General features: G+C 36.8%; 1 protein-coding gene and 1 long non-coding RNA gene across 2 annotated transcripts; one reads left to right on the top strand and one right to left on the bottom strand.

Annotated features, from left to right (window-relative positions):
* Window positions 1-562: 562 nt before the first annotated feature.
* Window positions 563-1,296, bottom strand: LOC135698337 (uncharacterized). Its single transcript, XR_010517478.1, has 3 exons — window positions 1,169-1,296; window positions 956-1,112; window positions 563-888 (listed from the first exon to the last, which is right to left on the bottom strand). It is a non-coding gene; the product is annotated as an uncharacterized LOC135698337 (long non-coding RNA).
* Window positions 1,297-3,083: 1,787 nt separating this feature from the next.
* Window positions 3,084-19,322, top strand: LOC135698380 (uncharacterized). The gene is made up of 4 exons (XM_065218338.1): window positions 3,084-3,257; window positions 3,344-3,855; window positions 3,912-4,302; window positions 17,970-19,322. Exons 2-4 carry the CDS (start codon window positions 3,354-3,356, stop codon window positions 18,712-18,714), a joined length of 1,638 nt encoding a protein of 545 aa, XP_065074410.1. The 5' UTR covers window positions 3,084-3,257; window positions 3,344-3,353; the 3' UTR covers window positions 18,715-19,322.
* Window positions 19,323-20,025: the final 703 nt, after the last annotated feature.

Genomic DNA, 20,025 nt, shown 5'->3' with positions numbered 1-20,025 from the left:
GCCAATTTAAAATCGTTAGTTTCGTATTGATTGTTGGTTCAACACCGTTTCCCTACACACAAAGAAAAATCTTTGCTAAAATTAAAAAAAAACCATTGTTATAATTAAAAGTTTGCATTGGTTCTTTTTGGTAGAAAGCAGTTAGCTTTCAAAACGAAAGTCAATCAACTGTCAATTCAAAAAAAATTCGGCCATTAATTTTAAAAGTTTAAACTTTCAAAACGAATTGTATTACTGTCAAATGAAAAGGCAGACAGTGTTGAAAGAAAAATATATTTTTTTCTAATTCAAATCAAACTTTTAAAATTACATGTGGTATTTTCAATCGTAAAATTAAATATTTTCAGTTAAAAACCATTATTTTCAATTTATTCACGTCGCTTTACATTATATATTCTAATATGTGTTTTTATTTGGTTAATACATAGATCTACATATTTTTATCACTTTACATCAATAACAATAACAATAAATCATTATGACTACCCGATTTTCAAAGACGTCGTGGCGGTGGGTGGCTTCCTTCCGGACATCAGACACTGATTTGGCAAATGGGGAACTATTTTATTTGATGCGCTATTTGCTGTTGAAAAACTGAGGCAAATATGTGATTACTGCGGAATTCCTATCACCGAGTTGAAGACTCGGTTGAACAACACATGCTGATGTCGTTGCTGCACTACGTTGATCACGTACATGATAAATCCTCCATCACACACAAGGGGAACAAAACAGGCATCTGTGGTGGAAACATTCGAATCGGCGGAACACCCGTAAATCGAAAATATTCAGCCGATGATGCCGTATCGGTCATGGGTTGATTTTCCATATTGGGAGATCGAACCAGAGCGTTAGACTGGGTCATTTGTAAGAATGAGTTCCGTTCCACTGAAAATTACAAACAAGTTTGAACATCTCTTGGGGTAATGTCCTGGATAATGTAATGCATAATTACCTGGATACTAGATGAATTCAATCCGTTGAGTCAAGTTTGTCCAAATCTGGTGCTCTGAACTATGATGAAGTCCAACATTGGCCCTGCGAAACATCTTCAAGAATGTCGGAAGCTGAAAGCGATAATCTGCATCCTGGTTAGCTTTCCGGTTCCGGTTCTGCAAAATTAAAATTAATGAAAATTATATATGCGATCATTCCCAAAAATTCTCACCTTAATTATTTTCTGCCTGGTAAATCCGGTGGAAGCTGGGGTGGAAGCAAAGTGAGTGAAGTGTAAACTCCATTTCCATTCAATTGGAAGCTGCTTCGCCTTGTTTTGTGTCGCTCGTCATATTTAGCGCCAAACCGAAGTCTAGTGCTGCCAAAAACATCGCAATGAAGAGGTATTTTTGACAGTTCAACAACTTTTATTTCAAGAGCAAATTTTCATTACGTCGAATGTAACAAAGGTAAACAAAGTCGAGCTATCAGTGTCAATCGATTCTCCTGCTATGACACTATATACTGTCCGAATATAGGATCAAATCCCATTTTTAAATTTATTTGTCAGCCAAATTGCTTTTTGACGTAATCACCTTCCGATCAAAATAGTTTTCGATGTTACTTAAGTCACCCAATTTCTATGGAGATGCCGTTTGACTTAAGTAACAGCGCTGGGAAACCCGTGAAAAGTGTACGTTCGTCGTTTCGCTTTCTCATTATTAAAGTGAATAAATCGAACTGTTTGTTGCTAAGATGATTTCTGTGGTCCTAAAATGATGAATGGGCTGCACGTAAGGAGACGTAATTGATAATTCTCCCGAATATTCTGGTAAATACACTTTGACTTAAGTAACAATAGGGGCCACCAAACGACGTATAATAACTTTTGACTCAAAAACCAGTATTTTTCAGCATGAAAGCTAGCGGTTTGCATTTGTATGATTAAAACCCTGCTAAATATGTTAAACTTTGCTATCACTATGAGATTATATGTGTTTACTTGGAAATAGGAATAACTTTTCGGTCATCAAAACAAAACTTTATTTTTCTCGGATTGGTGCGAATGTTACTTACGACATAATGAAAATTTGCTCTTGATTTCAAAAAATCACTTTTAAAATTACGAGTCGAAAAGTAAAAGAAACACTTTTAAACCAAAAAAAAACTTTCGTTTTATATATTTTCAATGTTAAATTGTTTGGAAAACTTTTAATTTAAAATTATATTATTTTTATAGCAACAATATTTGTTCTTTGTGTGTAAGCAATTCGTACTTACCTGAAGGCATTTCAGTCGGTTTTAAGTAACATTTTCTATGAGGTTACCTCCGAAATGACTGGCATTTTTTCCAAGTCCAGGATTTTGCTGACTGAGTGGCTTTTACTCAGTTTGACATTTCTCGTTTACTCAATTTTTGACAACTCGATACATCGGTCGAAAGTGAGTACGATCGACTCACCTGGTGTGTAAGCAGAAGTTAGCGTGTAAGTTATGTTATAAGTTATGAGTTGTTTCGTTTCTCTGTGTAGAGAGATGTGAGCAAACATGGAATCTAATTTGATTTGTGTTTTCTGTTTTGTTTTTTTCTTCGTATTAAACAAAAAAATAACTTTGTTTCGTAGCTTGTAAGGTAAATGTACTGATTTTCATACTAGCACTAATTTGAGACCTTTCGGCCAAAAAGGGGACTAAAAATAATAAGGTGAACAATATACGTTCCTCAAACAATTACCTACCAAAACTTGCTTGTTTTGAATGCATCTGATATGTTTTGGTTACCCTAATAAACAATTACCATAAACGAATGGTAGAACTGTCCCTAAAATGGTTTAAATGATACCACGAACACGTTGTTAAGCACTTTATTGTGGTTATTTTTATTAGGCTGACGTAAAAAAAACTTGCATTATGCACGAGGTTTTGACAATTTTTTGTGTAACATTTGAAAATGGCACAATAACTTTTTGTAAAGCCCTTTACACGTAAAACTAAGTGCACCCACGCAAACCAAAAAAAAAGTTTGCCAATTTTTGTATGCAAAAGCTTTTGTGCCGTTTTAAATGTAAATGAATATGTAATTTTTTTGTAGGAATATGAGGATGAGTCTGCGAGGTCAGTTATTAGTATAATTACCCTTGTTTCGCTTTGGCTTTTATTATTTTGTCATAATTTTGACGTTTTCCGACGCAGAATCGCTTTTGTAGCAGACCATCTTTTTTCTTGTTCTGAAAGTTTTTGGCTTGGTTTATTGTAGCAAAACGTGAACAATCTTCATTAGAATTACGTCATAGTTAATTTGTTGAGTGCATTTTAATCAGGTATGCGTATAAATAATACTAATAATTGATTACATAAATATGTAGATGGCGTGATTAAAAAAAAAAAAAAAAAAAAAAAATTCTAGACAGCCGACTATGGATCCGCCAAAAGAACCGTCAAAGCCGGGACTCGAGGTGGAGTCCGATGCAGCATTGGCCGCATCTGCTGCTAATGCAGTGGAACAATGGCGTACGTACCAGAACGCATATGCTCTATATCAACAGCAGCAAGCTGCTTACGACTTGTACATGCAAAAGCAAACCACTGTAACTAGCTACGAGGAACAGCAGGCAGCTTACAGTCAATACCTTGAAGCACACAACAACTATCAGAAGCAATTGGAACTGTATGAACAGCAAAAAGCGTATCAAGAATTTTACTCTGGAGCGAATGGCACAGCTGCTGCTGTTTTCTACCCGACTACTACGGAATTTCAGCCAGTCCCTGTGGCAATGCCACCGGTTTTTACCACACCGTTGGCTCACGTAGATGCTTACTACCACAAAGGAAACGACCATCGTCGCGATCCTTCATCATTAAAACATCGTTCTGACGTATCCAAACGCTCAAAAGCGTATACTGCTACAAATTATTACGGTAGAATATCTTGGTGCTTATTTTTCGAGCGGCAATATAATCTTCGAGTCTTTCAGCTAACCCAGAAGACGAACAGATGTTTCCGGTGGAATTGAAAGCATTATTCAAGGATCTAGATTGTGGTCTGTGCAAATGCAAAATGAATTCGCATATATCTGCCAATGTGCACTATCAGTCGAAAGTACACGAAAAGAAAATCATCCAATGGCTTAAGGACTGGTGTGAACGCACCGGAACTCCTATGCCATACCGGGCGCGCCGTAAGATGGTACAGGTGGAACCCGTTGGCCCTAATTCGTTGCGTTGCGAAGCATGCGATTTGCCACTGACGTCGATTCAACATGCCAATCAACATTATACCGGTAAACGACACCGAATGGTTGTCAGCGGCAAGAAAACTCCAGCCGGTAAGGGCTTCTTCAACAAAGATGGAACCTGGACTAGACGGTGAGTGTTGAGCTTTACTTTCATTATTCTTGTTTTTGAGGTAAGGATGAGATTTTTCAATTTGAAAAACACTAAACTTGCATTTAATTTTCGTCATATGATTAATTCGATGCCAACATTTCGTTAGGGAGAAACTGCTTTGGTAAACAATGACTTCAATCGCCGATTTCTAACAAATAAAAGCTTGCTCCTTCAAACTAATAGCGAATTTGTTTATTATCCAGGTTGGAACCAGTCCCAACCCGTGCGATCCCGAGATTTTTTTCAGTGCGAAGCTCAACCCGAGCCAGTTTACAAAAACAAACGTTCACTTTGACATTTGACAGACAACAATCAGACCCAATCTTGATACCCGATCCAGGCTGGAACTGAATCAAATATAATTTCGCTTTCTAATCAAGCATGGGAAAATTCAAAATGCAAAATGAAATAATTTTTCCCATAACTAATGCCGCGGATAAACTTGTATGACAAACAATGAGCATAAGCATTATATCTATATTAAATTATAAGCAAATCCATGGTCACACTTGTATAGTTTTTGGATGTGCTGATAAATTAATATACAAAAAAAAAGTTCATGTTTATAGTTTGCCATACAAGTAAATCCGCGGCATAAGTTTGTATATGTGAGCATTTATTAAGCAATTGTTCACAAAAGCAGTTTAGTCCAGTTGAAATGATGATGAAGAATCGTTGTTTATGCACATGCTACACAGCACTGTGGTCTTGCTTTGTTAATCAAAATTGTGTGAATAGATTCGCTATTTTAAACGTTCCATATGGCGCCCGTTCGTCGTACTTTGAAGGCACAATTATGCTCACAACGCTAGTTACGTACGTTATGTTTCATCTGTTACAGTGTATATGATGCTTATTTTTAGCTTACTTGAGATTAATAACAACACATCTACTTGAATATGCAAAATACACTGCTTACTACGGTAGAAATTTGGAATTTCGGGATCTCGAATATTTCGTTACTTCGAAAATTGCACAAATTTTGTCCTACTTAGTCCGGGTCTAAAAACATATCAATGGTAAACTTCTTTTACTGTGACTTTTCAACAATATTTAATCCCAAGATGACAAGAATTGGTCCAAATCTGAGCATATTTCTTATGTCCCAGAATGTTAAAAAATGTTCTAAGTTCAAAAATCTTGAAGCCCGGGATCTTGCAATCTGAGTAAATGAAACCATTTTCCAACCGTTAATTCACTTTTCATTCTAGTGGTCGTACCAACTAAGTTAAAAAAATTGATGAGTAAGTTTTTGATCTATATTGTGACGAATACTAGTATAGAAAAGTCTCTCTTATTTGATATGTAATTCGATATTTTCCCTTACTCGAAGAAATTCGAAGTGCCTTCAATTTTGCAAAGATTGCACTCTCTCTCCCTAACTCGATAACTTCTTTACTCAATGTGTTTTGATTGATTTTTTCCATGGTTTTTAACTTTTCAAACAAAAATTCCTGTAATTTTAGATAAAGCAATAGCAGTAAAATTGATTATAGAGATTCAAAATTAAGCCTAATTGTAAAATCTACTAAAAAGATGCTTGGGCAACGTACATCTAAAAATTGAAGAAGAATTGTTTCTTCGCGTGCCCCGTAGGTTAAGTAGGAGAACAGTTGCCACTGCAGCTGGTTCTCGTTTAATTTACATTTTGCTTTCGCCGTGCCGCTATTGGGATCCATATTGGAATCCTTTAGTGAGCTGTGGCATTGTACATTTATGTGTTCGTTTTACTTGTCCATCTGTAGTAGTAGTGGTAAATAGGGTATTAGTTTATGTGTATCGGTAGGTCGAGATAGGAGTATGCGGCGGGTGTATTGTGTTGATTGTGGTAAGCAGTGTTGTATATTCTCAAAATTAATTTGATGAAAATGAGAAAAGCAGCTATCCGCTATCACAGGGGACCTCCTTCGAATGGGTGATATCAGTTGCTTAGTCATTTGACGAAGGCATGGATCATTCTCATTTGAGAAACGCTTGATATCATTCAATTGATTAGTGTAACCTACACATAAACGGAGCGAAAAAGCTAAGCCAACCCGACACCAACCTGACTTCTACCAAACCTCAACCTGATGTTGACCCGACATTGACCAGATATAAACACAAAATTTACCCGCAACAACATGACATTGGGTTGATGTCGACCTTAAATTTGCTTTACATTGATCCGACATCGGCTCGACTTGCTGTTGGAGACAATTTTTCTGGGTTTCTTCCATACTCCGCTGTTGTATATCAAATGATAGTGAGTGACTCAATTGGGTTGTTTAACTTCGAAAAATATACCAATTTTTATACATCTTCCGATAAAGCTTCGTTTTCTGAGCATAACGATGTTTTTATCGGTCCCGTACACATTCATTTCGATTTTTAAATTAAGATTTAATATTCGTTGACAGCTCGCTCCCATACAAAGTTCCAACAAGGTGCGCTAAGATGGTGATTTTTGCTAATGTAATCGTACTTATTTAAAATAGTTCCAGTGTACCAAAACTGATGAAATTGTGTATTTCGGTTCCATTTTTAATGCAGATACCGAATATGTATTTACCCCTAAACTAAAGTCGGTGTATAATGAGTCACGCCAAGAGAAAACAGTTGAACTCGCATCACGGTTTTCGAAAGATTCCCATTCTTTTCACTTGGCAACAGAGGACTTCTACAACAACTTCAAATGACTTCTAGCGAGCGAAAAAAATGCGGCTGTAGTAAATCATTATATCAGTGATTTTGTCAAATTATCTTAACAAAAAATAGTAGAAATTCTCATTACTGATCATTACCGAACGTATCCCATGACAATTTAATGCTCACTGCGTGTTTATGCTCATTTCTTCGATTATATTTTATATTTTATTGCAATACCTTTCGTGGACCTTTCATAGCATCGTAATGTTTGTTTACTTTGCCCGATAGGTAGCCGGTTTGACGGATCAATAGGTAGACTTGGCTTCACTCTTGGCGTGACTCATTATACACCGACTCTACCCTAAACAACCCAATTGACAGTGACGATGAGCTTCGAATGAGAAAGTTGCTCTTCAAATTATAGTTATGTCAAGAGGTATTCAACTCTGCACATCTTAATGCGTAACGAGAAATTAAGTTGTGCCGAAAGCTGTGCCAACCGCTGTGCCGAACGTATCGAAGTGTGCTAATTATTATGTCATGGGATATGAGTTTGGCAACCCTGAGAGCAGTGCTGCAAAATTTCGACAATACACGGTGATACTCAAAATTCTGCTTTGGTCACTCGTTTGAGCTAACAGTCATCGTCATGGCAAACCATGTCAATTGTCAGTAGCATTTTTGTCAGTGACGAACATGTGCTGATTTGTTTATTAGCTATATTTGAAATGAAATTAAATGGCAAGAGCAAAACAATTATATGGAGCCATGAAAGTGAATAAGCATCTACGTCCTGAACTGCTTGGATAACAATAATGTGACTCAGAATGCAAGAAATTACACTTTCTGTTACCAGGTGAATCTTTGTCATTGACGAAAAAATGAATGAGATTTTGACAAAGATTTTTTTGAGGATCAAGTCTATCATTGACTATGTGAAAAACAATTTTGTCAATATCGCGCAAAAGTCTGTCAATGACAATGACAAATCTCAGCACTGCCTGAGAGTAATAAGGACTTTTGAGGTTGTGTTTACATTTTCAATTTTCTGATCGTTCTTAACAAGCATTCAGCTTCATTATCTCAAAAACATGAGAGAGGGCGATGAGAGAGGAACTGGAAGTCATCAAACCTGGGGTCACATTGCGAATCTCGAAACGAAAGAATTTTTGTACGAACGCTTGTATGAAAAAGTTTTTCGTTTCGAGATGCGCAATGTGGCCCCTGAACCTGCAAATTCAAACAGTTCACAAGATTTTGACACGATGTCCCTTTGAATTGCTAATTCCTTGCGGATGTGCAGAAACAAAGGCGTAACTTGATCGATGGTTGACGAAATTGCCACCACTTCGACTAAAGCAAACCCAGAATAAAAGCAGGTAGTTGTTCATTTCCACATTTCACCCTAAGAACAACATCCTCGATCCAGTTTTTCTGATTGAGTCGGAAGTATGTGTCGATGAGTATGGTACCTAAACCGTTCCTACCTACCAAGCTATCAAGTTCACGCAGTGGTACCATAGAGGTAACTCTAAGACTAGAAGGTCCCGAAATAACGTGCTCAACTTTTTGGCTCAGCTCTGGTACTCTCTTCGGTCCCATGCTAATCGATTCACCCCTCAAAACATAGGAAAAACCAATAACCCCTCATTTTATCTGTCAAACTTTCATAGCGAATCAAAACAAACATTTCGTAGTACTAGAATTTTGAATAGAATGGAGTACGTTAATAGTTTGCTTGTGACCAATAGGCTAGTCAAGTAGTGAGCCAAATTAAAATCGTTAGTTTCGTATTGATTGTTGGTGGTACCTTTCGCAATGTAACACCAATGGCCAATGTATCATCGATGAAAATCACAAAAATATTCCCCCAGTCAAGATCTGAAATACTTCGGAAATGGGACAGTCACCTTCAACGGAAGCGCTTTATCCAGTGCATATATTATTAATATATGTACACTGAGGAAATAATTCGTTGGAATTTCATACGAAATGTTTATGGAATTTAACCAAAAGAATTTATTTTGAATTTCATACGATAGAAATATGAACGCGCACCTTTGTTATCATTTATGTTTTTTGCAGTAGACACATATGGATTTCATAAATGTGTCGTATGAAAATGATACGTTATGAGTATGAAATTTACGTTTCATTCGTATGAATTAGAAACGAGAGGAATACGAAAAGCAATCGAATCAACTATGAAATTCATTGTAGCTATTTGTAGTTTTTTTCTTGCAAATTAATTAGATACATGTAATCATAAATTCATATTTATTTTTTAAACAAAGAAAAATTTTAGTTTGCGTTGCATTTGAGTTTTTGTATTATAAACAACATCACTCAAAAATTACCTTTAAAATTTTAAGTGCTGGGACTACAATCTGCCTGGCTATTGATGCCACTGGTTCCAACTTTAACTCAGTTATGTCCGTTATCGCAACAGAATTGCAGTAACCGCAGTATTTTGATGTTAGGCAGATTCTGTGGACACATTGATAGTAAATATTTGAAATAATCTTTACATTACCTTCTTACGTTTTGTTCTAGTCATTATGCAATTCACGTCCAAATCAAATCGCTCTTCTGGATCTACCAGTACGCGATAATGGTTGTTATTAAAGCCATACACTCTATAATTTTAAATATGTAGGTAGGATCCGGAAAATTATTTAGAATTCAGCGTTTTTACCTCTCAATACAGCCCAAGTTTCCGCCGGAACTTTAACATACGCTAGTAATTTCGATTCGTACGCCATATTGTTTTGTTTTGAACAGCGTTTCATACGAACGACGTATGATTTTTGTCACACAAGATCAACTCATAAAGTTCATTGCAGCCTCGTATGAAATTTAGACTCATTTCGTATGGGAATCATTTTTGAGTCATGTAATTTTCATACGCATGCTATGAATAACATACGTGTCGTATGAAACTATTTCCAGAGCTCAAAATGCTTGTTCATACGAAACATATTATGAAAATCGTAATTCTAATTTCCTCAGTGTACATATATTACATATACATATAATTTTCCGCCCAAGTCACACAGATCACAAATTCAACCAGTGAGGACGATTCGTGATTCAAGAGCTTCAAGAAACGGCCTATTAGTTGATAAAATTGCTCCGTTGGTAAACCTTTGGTTGTTTTGTATTTTATACGGAGAGATAAACGCAGATCATGAAATCAACGCTTTGACTAGTCAGTGTGATCTCAGCGTCATCCCAGTAAGGAAATGAATAAAAATCCATTCCGGAAGATCCTGCGCAAGATTGGGATCTGCATCTGGTGCCCAATTTTGGACACTTTTCGTATCACTATTTGTGGCACCATTTGGCCACTTCAAATATCACTACTTTTTCACTATGTTCTCCTTTAAAGGGGTTTGTCATCATCCACTGATATCATAAACATTGTTTTGACTTTTGTCAAGACCAGGCATGGAAAATCATTTGCATTCATTTCATACATTCATTTACATTCATTTGCCTCTAACTTTTTTCATCAACAGCCTTCCGCCAAATGATGCATAGAGCTTTTGTAGATTTTGTTATTAGCTACAAGTTTTGCTCATAACTCAAATCTATATCTCTTATGCATCACGAACTAGAGCGGGCAGAACTTGTCAGTGAATGTAAAACACATTCACTGGAAAACAGTAGTGGCTTATGTTCGCTCTGCTTCGTCATGCATAAGAGATACGGATTTGACTTGTTAACTCTAACTTTTTTCTTCAACAGCATTCCAAAAAATGGTGTATGGAGCTTTTGTAGGTTTTGTTATTAGCTACAACTTTTGCCCATAACTCAAATCTGTATCTCTTATGCATCACGAATAAGAGCGGGAATTCGATGAGAGAACCGGGAAAAATAAATTAACCATACCATAGGAACAAATTTTACACCAGAATTTCAGAATAAATCATTAAAACAGAGTGATCCTTTACCAAATGAATGTCTTGCTCTATTCACTGGATAATTTTCTTCAGTTTCCCGTCTTATTGTTTTTAGAATTTAATCACTCAGCAATATTTCAAATTGATTTTTGTCGTCTCAATTTCAGATGTAAAGTGCATGGTCCTTAAAAGAAAATATTGATGATGCTGGATTTTGGAACCAAATATTTGTAAAAACCGAAACTGAATTATTCTCTTCCGGGGTTTTAATTTTTCGTTGTTCAAAATTCTCACGATATGAATCCCAGAATAAAATTAGAATTCTGTTCTGAATTATCTTGAAATTGTTCTGAAATAAACCAGAAAACACTCCGCGTATTAAATACCGTTAAATTCTTTTTGGAATTCCCTTCCAACCCCTTATAAGAATTTAATTGAAATCCTTTTTAGAATTCCCTTGAGCCTATCCGGAAACTTTGATTCCTTTGAAAATATTTTCAAAAATTTCTTTTAACTCTATTCAAAACAGCAGAAATCTTTCGAAATTTTATTTAGAAACCCCTTGGAGTATTTTAAAGAATTTCTTTCTAATTATCAACAATTTTTTTGCAATCAATTTTGTTGGAGCTCTGTGATGAATCTTTCGCACTAGGATTGAAATTATTGCCAGAACCAAGCATGGGAAAATTCATTCACTCGCGCGAGCACCCCAGAATCAAAATAGCCATCCTCACCTACAAACAGTTTGCCGAACGAGTGTAAATTCTTCCAACCATCTGAAGACTCAGCAGGTCGACTCAGAACTGACAGCAGTAGAAGGAAAGAAGGATAACCTGGAAGGCAGCCGAAAATTTTTCTCTACCGAGGGAGAACCAGATTGAATACGTAAAATCCGAATGCTAACGATTTAGCCGAGTCAGATAGTTTTTGGCTCACTGATTTAAATCAGTTGAATTGGCCACAGCAGTTTTACGGTATTTGCTTGACGCTTATATTTATGTGTTACAGTATAACCAACAATCAATACGAAACTATCGATTTTGAATTGGCCCACTACTTGACTAGCCTATTGGTCCCAAGCAAATAGGTTAACGTACCCCATTCTAGTCGAAATTCTAGTACTACACAATGTTTGTTTTGATTTGCTATGAAAGTTTGACAGATAAAATGAGGGGTTCGTGGATTTTCCTATGTTTCGAGGGGTGCATCGATTAGCTTGGGGCCGAAGAGAGTACCAGAGCTGAGCCAAAAAGTTGAGCTCGTTTCTTCGGGACCTTCTAGTCTTAGAGTTACCTCTATGGTATAACCGTTTTCTCCATATCAACAGCAATTTAAATGTGTCAATGTATGTTTCAAGCTAGAAAGTAAAAAGTGATTCTTTCTGAAGAATTCTCATTCAGCTCACTCAGCAGAATGCAATCATAAAAGGCTCAGCATGGCAAAAATAATAAAAGAGAAATCATCCACACTACTACCACTACGCTACTACACTCAGAATCATTCATGTTACGCTCAGCTGTCTGTTTTGCTCAATTCTGCGTTCATCGAAGAAAATAGAAGCAATGCGAATACGAACGAAATCAGTGCGGCTCGCACAAGCTGCTGTTCGTTTCTGATGTTGTATGCGTGTGAATGAGTAGTGAATGCAAAATGAATCGATTTTTCCCACGCTTGGCCAGAACATTCTAAGAACTCTGTTTCTTGTTGAATTCTAATAATAATTCTTTTGGAATTCTTATTAAAATTCATCTGTCATTTTCCTCATAATACCCATACAAATCGCCTCAGAATCACGTAGGAATTTTTCGGAAAGTTTTGTTTTTCACAACTCCTTTTTAAATCTTCTAAAATTAATATAACAATTTAATTTAGCACTTGCATTCTTCTCCACAGAAATCCTTCCAAATTCATCTAACAATTTCTAGAGTTTTCATGTCAGAATAATTCTGGAAATCTGCTCAGAACTTTTCTTTCGAAAACTGTGTGGGAATCCTTCTAAATATTTGTTTGAAATCAACACTTTGAATTATTTTAAATTTTACTAAAAATTCCAGGGTTTGTCCGTATGCTTCTATAGATTGTTATGATATTTGTTATAACCATTAAAATGCTTCCAAGTCTCAGAGCGTGACCATTATGACTCCACGATATCATAAGTATGATATAGGGGAAAGTGGGGCAGTTTGGCCACCTTAAGAAAAATGCTCCATAACATAACGTAAAGCAGCAAATAAAATATCGTTTTCAAAGAAATCATTGATTTACAGTGTTAGAGTTTATGTCCCATTAGCAAAAGCTCTTTAAAATAACATTTTGATACATTTTTACTAGCATTAAAAAATGTTGGATTTGTAGCCTGCCAAATACTGTTGAGGTAATATGAGCACCCTATCGGGGTAATATGAGCAGTTGATATTATGTACTAGAGATTTTTTTTAATAAATGAAATTACTCCATAGATGTTTTTGTGGTATAGCTAAATCATTGAACTGTGCATATCAATACAAATGGTTTTATTCAATCAACATTTTGATGACATTTAGTAACCAGTTTCAGAAATTCAAACATAACAGGTTATAATCAAAGAACAAAAGCGATAATAATTCTGCTTAACATGAGTTAACAAACAATTAATTCATAGTTATTACGAAGAACAACTAATACAAGTCTTTGCACAAGACTTGTGGAACCACATGTGGCATTTGATGCATTTCTCCCAACCATTTCCATCTCCTGATGAGCTGAAACAGATGCCGCAACTCTCGCATAGTATGTCCCGTACATCCCTGTTCTCCTTCTGTCTTCTTCGTGTTATAGGTTTGCCTTGAGGACGCTTTCCACATACTTTTTCTGTTGCTTTCAGTTGGTTTATTTCCTTGGTAGCTTGCAATAACTTCAGCGCGTTTCGATGTGGTCTAGATGTCAATTCAGCAAATTTTTCTTCTTCCTCTCTTTCGTTCCTTCAGCGCGATTTTAGGTAAAGGCCGGATTTCTAATGGGCCTATGGAAAACGATTTGTTTAACCCATTCAAAGATTTGGTTGAAACATCTCTTCTCTCCTCAACAGCTGCGTTGCTTGCAAAAACACGGCCTACGTCGTCGAAACCTAGAAATGGCGGTTCATCTTCGTCGTCTGACTGGTTATCGTTTCTCGATGCTTTTTCAGTTTCGTTATTTGAGGGTATGTCCGATACATCCGCTGATGCGAAGGGTATGTCCGATACATCCGCTGGCACAAAGTCATCATCGGTGAATACTGACCTGTTGAACGGTACGATGCCAGTTTTGCGGAATCCATTTACTGCAACAGAGGCTGTCAAAGAGCGAAGATAAGCTTTTCCGAAAAGTGCACTTATTTCATTCAGTGTGATGACCTTGCCAGGATTCTTCTTTAAGTATGCCTCAATAACTTGCGACAAGTTAGTTTTAAGAGGCCCCATGAAGCTGACATCAAGAGGCTGCAGTTTGTGACTACAGTGTGGAGGTAGGGAAATCACCGTAACATAAGAACGCTTGGTATTATCCAGAAAATCTAGATTTTTTGTATGCGAAGCATGTCCGTCCAGTAGAAGCAGTACCGGGCTCTCCTTTGTAGGCCTTGTATGTGCCAAGAAGTGTTCGAACCATGCTGAAAAATCGGCAATTGTCATCCAACCCGACGTGTTACAACTGAATAACGTTTCCGGTGGCGCTCCCTTTTGTAGCTGTTCTGTCAGTCGTGCCCGCGGGAATAATAACATGGGTGGGATAAAGTGTCCCACAGCAGACATACATATGCAAGCTGTAGTCAGGACTCCTCTGTCTGCAGAAGCAATGCATCCTACCTGACGCTTTCCTCTCAAAGATACGACCTTTGATGTTTTTGTTTGGACCTAAAAATGTAATAAAAGTAGGTAAAACTCATAAGATTTGGCTTTTGAAAACGTTCATACTCAATACCGTAACAATCGACGTCTCGTCCACGTTGTATGTTCTGCTGGCAGGGAACACAGTGTTATCGAAGATCTTCTCCAGAATATCGTAAAATCCATTCACAGCCACTTTGTTGAATGCTTGTGCTCTAGCAATCGACGTTCGTTCTGGCGTCCGCAAAGTAAGTTGAGGGTGCCGTTTCCGGAAGCCGCCAACCCAGTCGTATCCTGCCAATTGTGTTTTCTTATTGAATTTGTGTGCGATTTTATTTCGTTCCGCCAGATGATACGCGACGCTTCTTATATCCCCAAGAGTAAGGCCATATAGGCGTTTGTCCATGTCCACTATGTACTGCACAAGTTCTTCTTCTTGCTGTCGGGAAAACATGGTGTTGTCCAGCATCATCAATTCGCATACGTTCTGTTCCGGAAGGTTCAAATATCGGTTCAGGGTTTGTCGTGGAACACCATGTTCTATTGCTGCTCTGTTTTTTGATAATCCGTGACGATTCACTGCTTCTATCGCGGCGAAAAGGTTTGAAGACGACCATTGTTTCTTTTTACTGGTACTTTTATAACACCGAACCATGTTTACCGTTCAATTTGCGATTTAATCCTCCGAAAATATGAAGCGGTGTCCGCGAGTGCAGAAGTAAACAATACTGAAATTATAAGTTATGGCTCATTTTTATATGCCCACGTCACCCCGCATAGTGGTGCTCATTCCGCCCCGATGAGAGAGCGGAATTTGTTTATTAGAATTTGTTCAAATAAGCGATATTATATAATAAATTAAAATACTAAACGTTCACGAAACCAATCAGCAATATTGTCTTACACCACAAAATTAAATAAATGACGCAGGAGATGACCAAATCCTTATTTTTGACACCGCTTTTCTTATAATTTTTTTTTTCACATTTTCGCAACTTGTACTTCGATTGATTTTTCCGCACATAAAATAGATTTAAATTTGTCTTTTGCTTATTTTGCATTATCAGCGAAGGATCACCTAGTTTTAGCTACTAATTTAACTTTAAACCACAATTATCATTGAAAACACAGCGTTGGCCATTCCGCCCCATTGGCGAAATGACCCCGTCGTCCCCTATATATATTTTTTCAATTCTGTGATCTTGAAATTTTTTCAAAATCTCACAATTTTAATTATTTTTACTCCAAATCTTACATCACAAAGATGGTTATTAATAACAAATTTTGAAAAAAAGTTCTAGTTTCAGACACTACTAAAATTTTAAAGCCCCCGAATCTTGGGAACCTTCTTAAATCACATTTTTTATCCTTTGAGCACGTTCCTTAAATTGCGTTCAATATCGTTTTTTTGTTGAATATTAACAACCGGGATTTCACAGGTCATCTTTGAAGCTTCTGTAAGATTATTGAGGGAATTATTTTCTGGTCAAAATATTGGTATTTTATTCAAGTTTCGTTAGGGTGTCCTCTTGCCCGGTCTTGGAGACGGCGAAATTGATGAGTCTGAGGCTATAGTTGTTCGTAAGTTGGTGCACGTTGATCTGGTCTAGTCTTCTTAAACTATAGAAGCAAAATGTATGTAAACGGGTCAAGTTTTGCCAAATAAGCTGCACAGCTTCTATGGCATATCGATATCCTACAAAATAATAATAAAAAATATGGAAAAAACCCTAGGCCTTAGGCTGGAAAAAAACTGGAATGAATTTCTTAAAAGCTGCAAGATTCTAAACTTTGCCTGTTTTTAGCTGGCTACGTGAATAACTAGAAGCATCCAGTTAAACTGGAATTTTGACATCGCGCTTTGGAACGGCCCCGGCGCAGTGGTTAACATCGATACCTCTCACGCCAAAGTCACGAGTTCAAATCTCATCCCCGAACAAGTCACGAATGACCCAAGAGTGTTGAAGTGACTATACGAAATACATAACACCGCGCTATCAGAGATCGCTGATTAACACATTGGTGTAAGTGTATGTGTATGTCTGTGTTTTTTGTATAAGAAACATAAAATATCTGCAATGAAAAAAAATGCAATCATTTAAATCCAAAACATGAACACAACAACCTATTTAAAAACAACCTAATATGAGTGGTCACTCTGGCTTCCAATTTACTCTCAAATGCATCCTGGAAAATAGTCTGTATCGAATCTATTGAATACAATTTTGATGAATCTGAACCATGCACAATTGATAAAGGGGTTCACTCCTGGGTTAAGCGATACATTTTATTAGAAACTACAGTTTTGATGATTCACTATGCTGGTAAGTATATCAGTTATTGGAAGATAACTCTCGCGTAACATGTGAACGAGGGCCTATTTTCGATGATCGATTCTCTTCACCGACATTCTATTTACTACTCTCTTTAATAAAGCAACTTTCATGCAAGTTTTAATATCTGCATCAACTCAATGTCTTATTCACACTAAGGCCTTTGTAACATGTTAAAGTTATTATTAATATAAAAAATGTTATCAAGAAGCCTTAAAACATGTTGTAATAAATCCCCTAGTCTGGTCATTTTTTTTAACAACAGACTAAGCAGCAGTTTTATTATCAAAAGAGAACATCGAAAAAGAGAACCGATCATCATCATCATCATTCTCATGTTACGCGAGTTGCTCATCAAAGAGAACACGGAATAAAATGTACCATCAATCCAGGGGTACCTTCAGCAGAAGCCAAAACGAGGTTCTCGTAAATTTTTGTTTGAACAATAGCTGTTCGATCACTCTAGATTACTTTTCAACGATCGAAGCTAGGGAACAAAAAATACGACCTACGGCCAATGTGGTGATGGCTGGTTTGGTAATGGCTTCATGCTCCGCTTTTGTCGGAAGGTGTTTTTCTTACACTATTTCCCATCCTGATTTTCAGCGTGGTTGCACAAATAACTTACTGCTTCAAACTGGCGAATGGTTGAAGATGGAACGTCAGAGTAATTGGTAAAGTTAAACACTCAACTAATGCGGATTGACTACAAAGGAGCCGAATTCCGAATGTTTCTTTGGACATCAATTTCTGTGTTGGAATATTGATATGCAACTTGTAACAGTTATTGATTTGTCTTTTTCTCTTGGTGCATCTTGTGAGGTGGTATTGTATTACGAACCATTATTTTAGCTTTCCAAATCAATAGAGCTGTTGAGATGTATATCAATATTTTGGATATCATTGTAATATTATGATTTTTTCTTTCCAAACCACAGTAACCTAGCTCCTGACGAAAATCCAGAACGTTTCGGCATCGGTCAGACGTTTGTGAAGAAATCCCACTACAGCCCTAAGGATGCGAAACGAATGCGCTTAGAGCCTCCACCATCTCCACCGAAGGAACTTCTCGGTGAAACAAGCTATGCTCCTGTGACGAACCCAGGCCCTACAGTTGTTCCAGCAACTGCATCGATAACGCCAACGTTTCCGCAACCAGTTTTTCCAAAACCGGTACAGAAAACTTTTGCTACGCCTGTGCTTGTTCCAAAACCACAACCAGTTAAAACAGTCGAATCCGAGGTGCGGAAGAAGGAAAGTGCCGATTGCGTTGACAACAGCGGTGTTTTCTGCAAGGTGTGCCAAATTGCAGTCACTTCTGCGGCAGTAATGGAAACTCATTTGAAGGGTCTCAAACATTTGAAAAAGTTGAAATCCGTTGGTCGTTTACCTCCACCATCTAGTGCTAAAGGTGGATGCTCGGCTGAAAGTATTTTGGCAATATTGACGAATCCACAACCCCAGCAAAATGACTGGTCACTGTATCGTATGCCTTCCGGTAAGTACTATTGCAAAACATGCAACTCAATTATGGCAGACGAAAAGTTGTTCTCGCAACATTGGTACGGCAAAAAGCACAAACTAAAGGTTAAGCAAGAAATGGAGGAGCTGTCTGGGACAGCCGACAAGAAACCGAAAGGTTTCTATCGCCGTCCATATCCGAAGAAACCACACCATGTATAATTATGTTACATGTAATGATGAACAAAATAATAGGGGAGAGTCGTTCGTAATGGGACACTAAAACGTTGATCAATCTGTCTTACAATTTCCCATAAGCCGTAAGAAAACCTTGTCTTTGTTTTGCATTTTAAAACAACTCCTTATGCATGTGCTTTAATGATAAGGGGGGAGGGGGTGTAAGATTTTGTGACAGCATATTAGGTATAGGAAAAACGTGACTAAGGGGTACACAGCAAAAAAAAAATTGTTGAACATTACATTGTACGATGTAAATATACAATGCGAACAAAATTACATCCATGGACGTAATATTGTATCTGATTTATACTTTTTTTTTGCTGTGTGGATTTTTCCTCAGCTTAGCGTGACATAATTAACACAAGTAACCTTGTCATACTATCATAATCTCAGTTTTTTTATATATGTAATATGAAAAATCGTAGATTCATAAAAAAAAACTGCATTAGGTATATGAGTGAATTCAAAGTTCATTGCTCCTGCTGTCTACCTTCCCCTATACTAGATTTTTTCAATGTCTCATGCGAATCTTTCATTCTACGTAACCTAATAATCAATATTTGATCAATAAATGTGTGAAAATGAGTTATATGACTTATTTTAGAAAGAAATTTCCAGATTGTCCGACTTTTGCTCTAACTCCTGCAAAACATCTCCCTAATAAACAAATACAATAAACGAACTGTATCCCGGATGGGTAAGCTATCTCTTTTATGGTTATTTTTATTAGGGGATGTACCGTTTTCCAATATGTTTTCCCGAATTTACACGCCCGATGATAGTAATTCAAAATTTAGTAGAATTCGACTTAAATTTGCAAAAAGTGGGATTAGTTAGTATATGAGCTAAATTTACTACGATTATCCTAAAAAATCGGTGATGTAAACTTTACTCAGGCTACTTATTAATATACTCGTAAGCTGAGTAAAATTTAAATCGATTTTTCTGATATTCGAACCGATTTTTGAGGATGTCGTTAAGCTCCAACTCGTATTAAATTTTAATACTGGCCCTGATTTGAGGTTCTTTTTTTTTAAACTTTATTAAAGTGATGTTTAGCCGAGGGCTAGTTCATCACAAGGATATGCTTAATATATGTTTAGTATCTTATTGATTAACACCGATGTCGACATTAATATAGTCCGACATTCTTGATCGGGATTTAATATAAGTAATCTCAAAGTAATGGTCGCGGTGATATCAACAATCAATTCTAAACTAACGATTTTAAATTTGCTCACTACTTGACTACCCTAATAAAAATTGTATGGTTAATTTGCTTAACGACGTGTT

This window comes from Ochlerotatus camptorhynchus, unplaced genomic scaffold, assembly GCF_037179485.1.
Source record: "Ochlerotatus camptorhynchus isolate MF236.1 unplaced genomic scaffold, CSIRO-AGI_Acam_v1.1 ptg000085l, whole genome shotgun sequence".
NCBI lineage: Eukaryota > Metazoa > Arthropoda > Insecta > Diptera > Culicidae > Ochlerotatus > Ochlerotatus camptorhynchus.
This window is presented reverse-complemented; position numbering and strand designations above follow the sequence as displayed.